This window comes from Equus caballus, chromosome 23 (genome assembly GCF_041296265.1).
Source record: "Equus caballus isolate H_3958 breed thoroughbred chromosome 23, TB-T2T, whole genome shotgun sequence".
Taxonomy (NCBI): Eukaryota; Metazoa; Chordata; class Mammalia; order Perissodactyla; family Equidae; genus Equus; species Equus caballus.
Window position 1 is genome coordinate 27483910 of NC_091706.1, and position 15550 is coordinate 27499459.

The 15550-nt window shown below is 34.1% G+C and overlaps 1 protein-coding gene across 9 annotated transcripts in view; it reads right to left on the bottom strand.

Annotated features, from left to right (window-relative positions):
- VPS13A (vacuolar protein sorting 13 homolog A) overlaps positions 1 to 15550 on the bottom strand; it is a 233962-nt gene that overhangs the window by 134605 nt on the left and 83807 nt on the right. For all 9 annotated transcript variants that reach the window (XR_011431384.1, XR_011431387.1, XR_011431386.1 and 6 more), the window contains 3 exons: positions 7317 to 7398; positions 5910 to 6064; positions 5101 to 5257 (listed from right to left, as the gene is read on the bottom strand). Coding sequence is in view for 5 of the 9 variants with exons in the window: in XM_023627180.2 (XP_023482948.2) it covers positions 5101 to 5257; positions 5910 to 6064; positions 7317 to 7398 (394 nt within the window). In the remaining 4 variants the exon portion in view is untranslated. The remainder of the gene's footprint in view (positions 1 to 5100; positions 5258 to 5909; positions 6065 to 7316; positions 7399 to 15550) is intronic.

Here is a 15550-nt window from a genome sequence, read left to right on the forward strand (position 1 = left end):
TGTTTATTGCACCTTTATTCAGAACTGGCAAAACCTGGAAGCAACCAAGATGCCCTGCAGTAGGTGAATGGATAAAGAAACTGTGGTACAACATGCAATGGAAGATTATTCAGCACTAACAAGAAATAAGCTATCAAGTCATGAAAACATATGGAGATAAATACATATTACTAACTGAAAGAAGCCAGTCTCAAAATACATACTCTATGATTCCAACTACATGAGATTCTGGAAAAGGCAAAACTATAGACACAGTAAAAAGATCAGTGGTTGCTGGGGGTTGGGGGAGGAAGGGAAAGGATGAATAGGTGGAGCACAACGGATTCTTAGCGTAGTGAAACTACTTTGTATGATACTATAATGCTGGAAACATGTTGTTATATATTTGTCCAAAAAAACCCTAGAATGCAAACACCAAGTTGAACTCTAATATAGTAAACTATGGACTTTGGGTACAATGTGTCAATACAGCTTCATCAACTGCAACAAATACACCACTCTGGTGGGGAATACTGATAATGGAAGAGGCTGTGCATGTGTAGGTGCAGTGGGTATATGGGCAATCTTTGTACCAGCCAATCAATTGTGCTGTGAATCAAAATCTTCTCTAAAAATAGTCTATTAAAAAAATTTTAATGCTATCTGTACTCATGTATAATATCCTTATGCCACAAAGGAGTTTAATGAAATTAAACTGAATAGTTTGTCTTTTCTTTTTAAAATCGAGGTATACCTGACATAAAATTACATTAATTTCAGGTGTACAACCTAATGATTCGACATTTGTATATACTGCAAAGTGATCACCACAATAAATTTAGTTAACATCTGTCCTCACACATAGTTAAAAATTTTTTTTCTTATGATGAGGACTTTTAAGATTTACTCTCTTAGCAACTTTCAAATAAGCAATTCAGTAGTATTAACTATAGTCACCAAGCTGTACTTCACATCCCCATGACTTATTTTATAACTGGAAGTTTGCTTTGGACCCCCTTTGCCCATTTTGCTTACCTCCCCATCCCCTAACCCCTGGCAATCAACAAGCTGTTCTCTGTATCTATCAGCTTAGTTGTTTTAATTTTAGGCTTTTTTTTTCCATTCCACATATAAATGAGATCAGACACTATTTGCCTTTCTCTGACTATTTCTCTTACCATAATGCCCTCAAGGTCCATCTACATTGTTGCAAATGACAAGATTTCATTCATTTTTATGGCTGAATACTATTCCACTGTATATATACCACATCTTCTTTATCCATTCACCCACTGATGGACACGTAGGTTGTTTCCATATCTTGGCTATTGTAAATAATGCTGTTAACAAACATGGAGGTGAATATATCTTCTCAAGTTAGTACTTTTGTTTTCTTTGGATAAATATCCAGAGGTAGAATTACTGGACCATATTGTAGTTTTATTTTTAATTTTTTGAGGAACCTCCATACTGTTTTCCATAATGTCTGTACCAATTTACATTTCCAACAACAGTGCACAAAGGTTCCCTTTTCACCTCATCCTCACCAACATTTGTTATTTCTTGTCTTTTTGACAATAGAAATTCTAGCAGGTGTGAGGTGATAACTCCTTGTGGTTTTGATTTGCATCTCCCTGATGATTAGTGATGTTGAGCATGTTTTCATGTACCTGTTGGCCATACGTATACCTACTTTGGAAAAATGTCTATTCAGATCCTCTGTCCATTTGTTAATCAGATTGTTCATTTTTTTGGCTTTTGAGTTATAAGAGTTCTTTACATATTTTGGGTATTAACCTGTTATCACATATATGATTTGCAAATATTTTCTCCCATTCAGTAGGTTACTTTTCCATTGTGTTGATGATTTCTTTTGCTGTGCAGAAGCTTTTTAGATTGACACAGGCCCACTTGTTTATTTTTGCTTTTGTTGCCTTTGCTTTTGAAGTCAGATCCAAAAAAATAACTGCCAAGACTGATGTCAAGGAGCATGCCACCTAAGTTTTCTTCTAGGAGTTTTAAGGTTTTAGGTCTTACAATTCAAGTCTTTAACCCACTTTGAGTTAATTTTTGTTTATGGTGTAAGAGAGAAGTCCACTTTCACTTTTCCACATGTGGCCGTCCAGTGTTCCCAGCACCATTTGTTGAAAAGACTGTCCTTTCCTCATTGTATATTCTTGGTTCTTTTGTCATAAGTTGACTATATATGCATAGGTTTATTACTGGACTTTATATTCTGTTCCAGTGATCTATGTGTCTGCTTTTATGCCAATACCATACTGTTTTGAATACTATAGCTTGGTAATAGAGTTTGAAATCAGGGAGCATGATGCCTCCAGCTTTGTTTTTCTTTCTCAAGATTGCTTTGGCCACTCAGGGTCTTTTATGGTCCCATACAAATTTTAGGATTTTTTTTTTCATTTCTGTAAAAAATGCCATTGGAAATTTCATAGGGATTGCATTGAATCTGTAGATTACTTTGGGTAGTATGGACATTTTGAGAGTATTAATTCTTCCAATTCATGAGCACAGAATATCCTTCCATCTATTTGTATCTTCTTCAATTTCTTTCATCAATGTCTTATAGTTTTCAGTGTACAGGTCTTTCACCTCCTTGATTAAATTTGTTCCTAGGTATTTTATTCTTTTTGATGCAGTTGTAAATAGGACTGTTAATTTCTCATTCTAATAGTTCATAATTAGTGTACAGAAATGCAACAGATTTTTGTACAACTTGACTGAATTCATTGATTAGTTCCAACAGTTTTTTGGTGGAGTCTTTAGGGTTTGTATACATAATGTCATGTCATCTGCAAATAGTGACAGTTTTACTATTTGGGTCAATGAAGAATTACTGCAAATAGTGCCAGTTTTACTACTGAGTGAACAAGGAAATCAAAAAGAAATTTAAAAATACCTTGAGACAAATGAAATTGAAAATACAACATACAAAATTCATGGAATGCAGAAAAAGCAGTTCAAAGAGGGAAGAGCATAGCAATGCCTGCCTGCCTCAAGAAAGAAGAAAAATCACAAATAAACAACCTAACTTTAGATCTCAAGAACCTAGAAAAAAGAAGAAAAAGCCCAAGTTAGTAAAAAGAAATAACAAAGATCAGCGAAGAAATAAATGAAATAGAGGCTAAAAGACAACAGTAAAGATCAATGAAACTAAGAGCTGATTCTTTGAAAAGATAAACAAAATTGACACACTTTAGGACTCACCAAGAAAGAAAAGAGAGGTCTCAAATAAAATCAGAAATGAAAGAGGAGATGTTACAACTGATACCACAGAAATACCAAAGATCACGAGAGTACAAACTATTACACACTAATGAACTATGCAACCTAGAAGAAATGGATAAAGAAACATACAACCTTCAAACATGGAATCATCAAGAAACAGAAAATCTGAATAGACCAATTACTTGTAAGAGATTGAATCAGTAATCAAAAACCTCCCAACAAACTAAAGTCCAGGACCAGATAGCTTCACTGGTGAATTCTACCAAACATTCAAACAAGAATTAATACCAATCCTTCTGAAACTCTTCTAAAAATAAAAGAGAAAGAAACACTTCCAAACTCATTTTAGGAGGCCAGCATCACCCTGACACCAAAACCAGATAAGGATGTCACAAGAAAAGAAAATTACAGGCCAATATCCCTAAGATACATACATGCAAAACTCCTCAACAAAATATTAGCAAACTGAATTGAACACCATATTAAAAGGATCATACACTATGATCAAGTGGGATTCACCTGAAAAATGCTAAGGATGGCTCAACCATAAATCAATGTGATACACCACACTAACAAAATGAAAGATAAAAAATCACATGATCATCTAAATAGATGCAGAAAAAGCACTTGACAAATTCAACATCCATTTTTGATAAAAACTCTCAACAAAGTGGGTATAGAGGGATCGTACCTCAACATAATAAAGGCCATGTATGACAAGCCTAGAGCTAGCATTGTACTCAACAGTAAAAAGCTGAAAGCTTTTCCTCTAAGATCAGAAACAAGACAAGGATGCCCACTCCTGCCACTTCTACACAACGTAGTACTGGAAGCTCTAGCTGGAGCAATTAGGTAAGAAAAACAAATAAAAGATATCCAAGTTGGAAACAGTTTGTCTTAATCATTCCACCAACCATTCAGAATTATCTTTCAAGGAAAAGTCCAAAAACGTAAAGGAAGAAATATAAATAATACCCTCCTAAATGCCTAACACAGCAAATGGAAGTATTTTCTAAGGTATCATATAATTTACCTATTACGATTCTGGTACATAAAGTGTTTGTAGTAGGCAGAATAATGCCATGCCCTTTCCCCTACAAGGATGTCCATGCTCTAATTCTCCAAAGCCTGAGACTATGTTACTTCACATGGCAAAAGGTGACTAAGGTTAAGAGGAAATTATCCTGGGTTGTCCAAATGTAACCAATTTAATCACCTTAGTTTTTGAGAGTGGAAGCAAAAGGCAGAAGAAAAGGTTAGAGAGATGACAGCATGAGAATGATCTGACATCCCATGCTGGTTCTGAGATATAGGGGACTATGTGTAAGGACCTAGAGAGGCGTCTAAGAGCTAAGGCCAGGCCTCACCTAATAGACAGCAAGGAAACAGACTTAAATCACATTGAATTAAATTCTTCCAACACAACTCCTTGAGTGAGCAAGGGAACAGGTCTTCCCCTAGAGCCTCCAAGAAGGAGCTCCTGTTGATATCCTGATTTCTGCCTGCTGAGACCTGTGTCAGCTTTCTGAGCTACAGAACTTTAAGATAATAAATTTGTGTTGTTTTAAGATACTAAGTTTGTGGTAATTGTAACAGTATTGACGAATTCAGTGTTGTAGTATATAGTTAAGCAGATTTAAAATTAAACCATGACTATTTTATTTTCCGTAATGAAAAAAATTATCTTCATTTTATCTCTGGTCTACCCCCCTAGATTACCAAGTATACAGGTGAAGACTAATTCATAATATACTACTTCTTTGAGAATTTTTTAGCAAATATACTGATTTAAAGCCTAGAGAATTTAAAACTCACTAGTAGATAGTCAAACAATACAACTAATTTATTTATTTGAAAAAAAATAGAGATTCTTACCAAAGTATTTTGGGCATTTTAAGCAGAACTCTTTCAAAAAGGCATTTGCTTTCAAATCAAATGTTCTAAGCTCAATTTCTGTGCCCAATCCTAAGACATCAATTTCTACCACAGGCAGTTCACAATCTCCAACAAGGTGACAAAACTGAATCAAAACCTGGAGAAGAAAAAAAAAGAAACCACCACTACGTAAGAAAAAAAACTGTTTATGTAGATGGTAGTTATATATGGATATATGAGGTATACATATGATATAAATGATATGTATTAAAATTTAGGAGAGATTTTTATATGCACACACACATACAACTTCACACACAGTACAATTATTTTCAATAAATATGTATTGAATAAACACAATATATCATCTAAATGCCTAATTAAAACAGTTCTTCAGAGTTATTTTTCATCTATTTTTCTGTTTTGTCTATACCTATATTATGTGTAGCACCTGAGGGTGGTGGTAGTACAAGTAATAAAACCTGGTGTATCACCTCCTACCTCTCCATCAAATACTCATATTTAAAAACAAAAACTCATGGAAGTTCTGTAAATTAAGAAGTTAAATGTTCAAGATCGTTGGCAAAGTCCAGGGAGATGGATTGAAAAATACAGCCTTCAACATCATAATTAAGGGAAATAATCTTCAAAGAAAGAGAAAGAAGAATCACACAGCAACATCTGGATTCAGGTTTAAACAGGATAAAAACAACAGTGCCTATTAGTAATGAGACTATATAAATAAGCTGTGAATAGCAGAAATGTCCAACAGTTTAAATCAGCAACATTAATTTTACCACTGTACATACCTCTGGCACTTCAAATCTTATTTTATACTGAGTCATATTTTTTGAACAAGCTGTCTTTGGAAGCTTTTTCTGTTGATAACTTTTAACTGTAGTTGGAGGTTGAAGAGGCTCCTCCAAGGGACTACACGGTGCATCAAAAAATTCTTCCTCAGAATCTACATATCATAGAATATCGTTTAAGTAGATAATTAAAATGATTACTTTAATAACATTTTAATAATTTTTTTGAAATAAATATGAACACTAAAACACTAAGAGTCTATTTCAAATATCAAACATAAAGATGAGAAAATAAATAGAAAAGAATAAAGAGATTCTATCTGAGCAAATAACATTCTGGATGACAAAAAAGTGTAGAAAAGTACAAGATGCAATTGTCAGCTTAATGAACATCATCTTTTAAAATCATTAGTCTATCTAAAAATTGCTAAAGAAAATTTTATAGCAAATGTCAATGCCAACAATTACATCCACCATCCATACTCAAAGGAACACACTAACATGCTCACTCTACCTGGAAAGCAAAACAGGACTTAGTTACAAACTCCGCAATATTAAAAGCAGAAAGCAGTCCTTGGAGTTTGAATGAAGAAACTGAGATTTAGCATCAGTTTCTAGAAAATAAATTTTCAGAATTTGCTATTAGAAAGGATCCAGAAACTAGTAAAACCACTAAAAGAAGGTTTAAAGCAAACTAAAACCATCTGAAGTATATCCCTAATGCCCTAAGATCAAATTTAAGGTAGATGATCTCGCAAACAAAACCTCTTAGCCCGCCTCTGCTCCCTGATCACCACACATGAAGGAAAAGCTTCCCTAGAAAACCAAGTATCCACATGGTAATTTCTGTGATTTAACATTTAACAATTTTAAAAGTCTTAAAAGTAAAGAAATACATTTATTTTTTCTTTCCAGTGTGGAGAAGAGAAAGCAGATATTTGAAATCAAAATATTTAGCAGTTTTCACGTGTGAATGTAGGAATTAAAGCTTGATTTTTTCCATTAATAACAAAAAAGGAAAATATAAAAAGTTAAAAAAAATTTTTTTTACCATAACCAAATTCTCCAAATGGCTGACATTTAATAATACATTAAATGTAAAAGTAAAAGTAACACATTATAAATTGGACATCTACAAAGTTTCATGGGGTCTATTGGCTCACAGCAGGATAAAGATGATTAACTTACTAGCATTCCTTGTGATTATGAGTTCAACTTTTATATATCAAAAAATCCCACGACAAAAGCAACTTTAAGAAACATCCAAATTATGTTGTTTTAAAGGAATTTTAGTAAAAATTTACAAATATCTGCTACTGTCTGAAATTTTTATATGGTCTCAAAATGAAAATTATTTTCATAATATATTTATAATAAGGAAAATTTCCTAAAGTAGTTTCATTTTACCATCTTCAACACATGGAATTTCCAAGAGAGGAAACATTTTCTGTGAAATCTGTGATGTTCCCAAAGAAACGGATCTTTGCATCTGAAAGAAAGGAATTCACTGTCAATTAGCACAAAGACTTTTATTGGAAATTCTATAACAATTTTGACCAAAACAAACAAAAACCTTAATTTGAATTAACTGAGAAAAAATCCAATCTTAGATTTAGACTAGAAATTTAAATTAGAAAAGTAAACTGTAAAATGTAGATTTAAAGAAGTGGTTTCACAATTTCAAGACAACATAAATTGTGGAACTGTTATAATAATTTCCTTGTTGATAGGCTTTGAGTAGGAAGAGATCTGAAATCCATCTTAACTCAATGTCTTACTAAATAAGGAAGCCACCTCCAGGACATCCATGAGAAACAACCAAAGGTTCAACATTTAAAGCTTCCAGAGTAAAGGATCTTGCAGTTTTATTTTTAATTTTTTAAAGATATTTTAGTAAATTCACTTTTTTACTGTTTTGGGAAATACAGCATACAAAAAATACATAATGCAGTTAAGAAAGTAATAACAAAAGACACTCCTCAATCTTTCACCCAGGCCAAGAAACAAAACAGTACGATACCCTTATCTAGAAGCATTTATGCACTCCTCTTTGATCACAATCCTTATACCTGATCATATTCTTGATTTTATTTACTTGTTTTTAACCTCCTATGAATGATTCTCTAGATAATACACTGTTAACCTCTGTTTCTTTCTAAACTGTAGAAAAGGGCAATGTGTCATGTGTTTTCCTGTGACATTCTTCTAGGAAACAATCTTTAAATTTTACCCATATTGATCACTCATTCTCACTGCTATACTGTATTGCAATGATGAATAAACCACTACTTATTTGTCCACTACATTGTTGGTAAATATTCATATTGTGTATAGATTTTTGCTTTTGCTCACAGTGCCATGATAAGCATCCTTGAACACACCTCCAGGTACTCATACGCAAGATTTTCCATGGTGTATATATCAAAGAGTGGAAATACATATGTTCACCTTACTAAGTACTATCAAACTGTTTCTACACGTGGTCGCAACACATTACACTAATGTCAACAGATTAGAGTTGCTATGGCTCCATATCCTCACGAATGCTTAGTTTACAGACATCTTAAATTTTGTCACTCTTGCTAGAAATTTCACCTTAGTTTTAAGGAGAATTTCACAAATGTGTAATAACTACACGTCACATCATAGGTTCATGGGTTGTGTGTGTCCTTCTCTAAATCCTGTCCATTTTGGGAAAACATTTTTATTGAAATATAACCTACTACACAAAGTAAGTATAAACTTCAATAAATTTTCAAGAACAAAACATATTCATGCACCCAAAATCCACATCCAGGAATAGAACATTACCAGCAACTCAGAAGCCTCCCTCACACTCCTCACAATCATCAGGCAAAACCCCCAAAAGTAACAACTATGCTGGCCTAATTTCAATTTTTAATGTTCTGAAATTTTTTATGTCTACATTTCTGAAAGAATGGGTTCTTTTGCACCTTGCTGACGAGTAATAAAATCTAACACCTTTTCACATGTCTGCTCATTTCTTATTGGGCTCTTGGTCACCTTAAATATTTTAGATAAAGTTTCCTGTAAATTATATGTGTTACAAATATTTTTCCCAATTGGATGGCTTGCCTTTTGCATTTTTAAGTGTCTTTAAAAACGCAGAAAATTTTCATTTTCATGAAGTGTAATTTATTTTTCTTCTATAATTGTGCTTTTTTGTCCCAAGATCTCTCTCCCTACCACAAGTACTCAAAGATTTTCTATTATGTATTTATTTTGTTAAAGAGCATTTACACTTAGGTCTCTGTTCCATTTCAAGTTAAATTCTGTGTATGGCAAGAGGTACGGGTTGATGTTCATTTTTTTCCCCCACATGGAAATTTAGTTATTTCAGAACCATTTGTTGAAAGGACTATCCTTCCCCCACTTAGTTGGGTTGACACCTTTGTAAGAAATCAAATATATATTAACTATATATTCTACTGTGGATTTATTTCTTAACTCTTTTCTAATTTATAGATCTATATGTCTATTCTTATGTCAGTACATCACTTCCTTGAATAAAGCAGCCTCTAAAATAAACTCTGAAATCAAGATTTAGAAATCTTTCAACATTATTCTTATCCAAAATTTTCTGGTAATATGTATCCTTTGCACTTCCATATATACTTTATAATAAACTTGTCAATTTTTAGAAGAAAAATCTGGTATTTTGATTGCAATAGTGAGAAATCTACCAAGTTTGGAGAGAATCGCCATCTTGACAAAGTCAGTCCTCCAATCTTTGACTATGTATATCATCATTTAGGTCTTCTTTAATTTTTTTCAGAAACGTTTTGAAGTTTTAGGTATACAAGTCTTAATACTTCTCTTGTTAAGTTTTTCCTAAGTATTTAACATTTTTAATGCTATTATGAATGGAATATTTTTCTTAATTTCATTTAGGGAAACAACTAGTTATTTACATTGATAATGTTTCCTGTAACCTTGCTAAATTTGTTTACTGTAACTAGTGGTATTTATACATTCCTTAGAGCTTTCTGAATAAATGATCACGTCATCTGCAATAAAAATAGTTTTACTTTTTCTCTTCCATTTCATCTTTATTTTTCTTGGCTTACTGCACAGGCTAGAACCTCTATATGAATTTCAATAAAGGTGCTGAGAAAAGGTATTCTTGCAATATTCTTGATCTCACAGGGAAAGAATTCAGTCTTTCAAAGTAGGTATGATACTAGATATAGGTTTATCCAAGATGTCCTCTACCAGATTGAAGAGGCTCCTTTTTATTTCCATTTTAAGAGTTTTTATCACAAATCATTGTTGGGTTCTGTCAACGTTTTTTCCTCTTCTACTGAGATGATCATATACTTTTCCTCCTTTACTCTGTGAATATGGCTAACAACATTGATTAGTGAACCATTTTTGCTTCCCTAGGGTAAATGCTTTTGATCACAGTGTATTATACTTTTTAAATACCATACTATTTTGGCTCTAATATTTGTTGAGGATTTTTGCATCTGTGTTAATGAACATATAGGTCTGTAGTTTTCTTTCCTCATAATTCCTTTCTCTGGTTATAATAGCAGGATACTGCATGCAAAGAAGTAAGAAAGTATGGTGCATACACAGAAGAAATTAGCAGAAACAGTTCAGGAGGAAGCACAGGCACTAGACTTATTGAAAGAAAATTTCAAATAAACTTAATATGCTCAGACAGCTAAAAAGAACCATGGAGAAAGAGCTAAAGAAAAGTAGAAGAATAATGTCACAAATATAAAATATCAATAAGGAGATATAAATTAGAAAAAGAAATACAACAAATTCTAGCCCTGAACAGTATAACTGAGAATAATTAGAGAATTTCAATTGAAGATTTGAGCTAGCAGAAGAATCAGTGGACATGAAGATAGGTCAACCAAAATTTTCAAAAAGAAAAGAGTAAAGAAAGGTGAACACAATCTAAGGGATCTGTGGGACACCATCAAGTGAGTCAATATACACATTATGAGAATTCCAGAAGAAGAGAAGGAGAAAGGGGCAGAAAGAATACCTGAAAAAATAATAGCCGAAAGTATTCCCCGACTGGATGAAAGACACAAATCTAATAACCTCAAGAAGTTCAATGAACTCAAAGTAACATACACTCAAAGAGAGCCACATCAAAACATGCTGTAATCAAACTGCTGAAAGATAGAGAGAAACTTGAAAGCAACGAGAGAAGCTAGTCACCACATACTAAAAATCCTCAATAAATTAACAGCTAATTTCTCATCAGAAATTATGGGGGACAAATGGTAATAGAATAACATATTTAAAGTGCTGAAAGAAAAAAAAAGTCAACCAAGAATTCTGTATCTGGCAAGTACATTAAAACAGAAGAAAAATTTCAAATCAATAACCTCATTTTCTACCTCAAGGATCTAGAAAATGAAGACCAAAATTAGCCAAAAGCTAGCAAAGGTAAAGAAATATAAAGATTACAGCAGAGATAAATGATAGTGAACAGAAAAATAAAGAATTAATAAAACCAAAAGTTAATTCTTGTAAAAGATCAACAAAACTGAAAAAACTTCAGCTAGACTAAGATCAAAAAAGGGGCATCAGTAACTAAAATTAGAAATCAAATTGAAGTCATTACTATCAACCTTACAGAAATAAAAAGAATTATATAGAAAACTATGAATAACCGGAGGCCAACAAGTAGCATAACCTAGATGAAGTGGACAAATTCTTAGAAAGACATGGATTATCCAAACTGACTTAAGAAGAAACGGAAAATCTGAAGAGACTTACAACAAGAGATTGAATGAGTAATCAAAATCCTCTCAAGAAAGAAAAGTCAGAAGAATTCACTGGGGAATTTTACCAACATTTAAAGAAGAAATAAAACCTTCCTTCTCAAACTCTTGAAAAAACAGAAGCGAGAACACTCCAATTCAGTCTCTTAGTTCCGATAACAAAGTCAGACAAATACACAACAAGAAAACTATAAACTAATATAACTTAGGAATATAGATGCAAAAATCCTCACCAAAATACTAGCAACCAAAACCAACAGCCTATTAAAAGGGTTATACATCATAACCAAGCAAAATCTATCCTAGGAAAGCAAGAGTGATTCAACATAGTAAAGAAATCATTGGGGCTGGTCCTGTGGTGTAGTGGTTCAGTTCAGTGTGCTCCGCTTTGGTGGTCTGGATTTGTGGGTTCAGATCCTGGGTATGGACCTATTCCACTCATCAGCCAAGCTGTGGCGGTGACCCAAATATAAGAAAGTGGAGGAAGACTGGCTCAGATATTAGCTCAGGGCTAATCTTCCCAAGCAAAAAAAAACAAAAGGGAAGATTGGCAACAGATGTTATCTCAGAGCTAGTCTTCCTTAGCAAAAAAAAAATATATATATTATAAAACACCATATTAATGGAATGAAACAGAAAAGCCCACATGATCATCTCAACTGAGGCAGAAAAAGCATTTGACGAAATTCACCACCATTTCATGATAAAAACACACAATAATGCAGACATAGAAGGAAACGTCCTCAACACAATAATGAGCATTTATGAAAAACTCAAAGTGAACATCACACTCAACGGTGCAAGACTGAAAGCTTTCCCCCAAGGAACAGAAAAAAGACAAGGATGCTCTCTTTCACCACCACTATTCAATACTGTACTGAAATTCTAGCCAGAGCAATTACTCAAGGAAAAATAATAAAGGCATCCAAATTGCAAAGATGGAAAACTGTATCCATTCTCAGATGACATAATCCTACACAAAGAAAATCCCACAATCGAGAAAAACAAAACAAAAATTAATAATGCTAAAAAATTAATTCAGCAAAGCTATAGGGTACCAGATCAACATACAAATCAGTTGTGTTTTGATGCACCAGCAATGAACAATCCAAAACAGAAAATGAGGAAATAGCTTCCTTTACAATAGCATCAAAAAGAATAAACTAGGACAAATATTAAGCAAAGAAGTGAAAATCCTATACACCAAAAGCTACAACAGATTTCTGAAAGAAATGAAAGAAGATCTGAGTAATGGGAAAGATATCATCTGTGTTCATGGATTGGGGACACCTAATATTTTTAACACGGCAGTACTATCAAAAGTGATCTGCAGATTCAACGTAATCTCAATCAAAATGCCAACTGCACTTTTTGCAGAAATGGACAAGCCAATCCACAAATTCATAGGAAATTGCAAGGAGCCTGAATAACTAAAACAATCATGATAAAGAAAGGCAAAATCAGGGGCTGGCCCTGTATCTGAGTGGTTAAGTTCGCACACTCCGCTTCAGCAGACGAGTGTTTTGCCAGTTTGGATCCTGGGTGCAGACCAAGCACTGCTCAACAAGCCATGCTGAGGTAGTGTCCCACATAGTCAACTAGAAGGACCTACAACTAGAATATACAAGTATGTACTTGGGGGTTTTAGGGAGAGGAAGAAAAAAAAGAAGAAGATTGGCAACAGATGTTAGCTCAGGGGGCCAATCTTTAAAAAAAAAAGAAGGGCAAAATCAGAGGACTCATATTTACCAATATCAAAGTTACTAAAAAGCTACAGTAACCAAAACAGTATGGTATTGACATGAGGACAGACACATTTATTGGCCAATGAAATAGAATTGAGAGTTTATAAATAAATCTATAAAACTATGGCCAACTATTTTTGACAATGGTGCCAAATCCACTCAATGGGGAAAGAACAGTCTCTTCAACAAATGATGCGGAGATAAGTGCATTTCAACATGAAAAGAATGCCTTTGGTACCCTACATCACAATGTATTAAAATATTAAGTAAAGGGGCCAGCCGTGTGGCTGAGTGGTTAAGTTCGTGTGCTCCGCTTTGGCGGACCAGGGTTTCACCTGGGCGCGGACATGGCACCGCTCATCAGGCCATGTTGAGGGGGCATCCCACATGCCACAATTAGAAAGACCCACAACTAAAGTAAACAACTATGTACTGGGAGGATTTGGGGAGAAAAAGCAACAAAGAAAAAAAAAGATTGGCAACAGTTGTTAGTTCAGGTGCCAAAAAAAAAATTAAGTCAAAATGGATCAAGAATCTAAACACAAGAGCTAAAAACATGAAAGCATAGAAGAAAAGAGGGATATTTATCCCTCATGATCTTGGATTTGGAAATGGATTCTTAGACATGATACAAAGGAACAAAAGGAAATGAGAACAAAAGAGAAAAATTAGAAAAACTGGACTTCAAAATTAAAAACTCTTGTACATCCCATAGACAGGAGACAACCCACAGAACAGGAGAAAATGTTAGCAATCACATATCTTATAAGAGTGATTATGCAGAAAATATAAAGGACTTATAACTCAACAAAAAAAAACAAACTCCAATTCAAATATGGAGAAGTTGCTGAAGAGAAATTGCACCAAACAAGATTTTAAAAAGTGGCCAATAGGGGGCCAGACCAGTGGCGCAGCAGTTAAATTTGCACATTCTGCTTCTGTGGCCCAGGGTTCGCTGGTTCAGAACCCAGGTGTGGACATGGCCCTCCTTGGCAAGCCATGCTGCGGCAGGCGTCCCACATATAAACTGGAGGAAGATGGGCACGGATGTTAGCTCAAGGTCAGTCTTCCTCAGCAAAAAAGAGCAGGATTGGCAGCAGATGTTAGCTCAGGGCTAATCTTCCTCAAAAAAAAAAAAAAAAATGTGGCCAGCAAGCATTTGAAAAGATGCTCAACATCATTAGTTGTTAGTGAAATGCAAATGAGAACCACAATTAGATATTCCTTCACATCCTCTTGGATGGTTATAATCAAAATAAGGGAAAATAACAACTGTTGGTGAGAATGTTGAGAATTTGGAACCTTTGTACATTGCTAGTGGGAATGTAAAATTATCCAGCTGCTGTGGAAAACAGTTTAGCGGTCTCTCCAGTCTTGCGGTTTTATGTTAAACATAGAATTATTATATGACCTAGCAATTCCATTCCCAGGCATGTACCCAAAAGAACTTAAAAAGAGGATGCAAACAAACACTCATACTCAAATCACCAAGCTAACAAATGAAAAATCAGATGTCATTTCACATCCTTAAGTTATTGAAAGGAGAATAGGGAAATATTAATAACAACTTTATTTCCATTAATTCAACACCTTGGATAAAATGGACAAATTCCTTGACAGACAAAATTTTCTAGGGGCCAGCCCCATGGCTGAGTGGTTAAGTTGGTGCGCTCCAGTTCAGCAGCCCAGGGTTCACCGGTTTGGATCCAGGGTGCAGAACTACAGACTGCTCATCGAGCCATGTGGTGGTGGCATCCCACAGAGAAAAACTAGAATGACCTACAACTTGGATATTCAACTATTCATTGGAGCTTTGTGTAGGGAAAAAAAAAAGAGGGAGATTGGCAACAGGTGTTAGCTGAGGGCCAATCCTCCCCACAAAAAAAGAAAAGAAAAAAAACAGAACTTAAAAAAAAAATCTTCTGAAACTCATGCAAGAAAAAACTGAAACTTGTAAACAGTCCTGTAAAAATTAAATTCACAGTTTAAAAATCTTTCAATAAAGAAATTCCAAGCACATTTGGCTTTACTGGTAGATTCAGACTCATTTAAGGCAGAAACAGTATCAATTCTATATAAATTCTCTCACAAAATAGAGAAGAAGGAAATACTTTCCAACTCCTTTTAT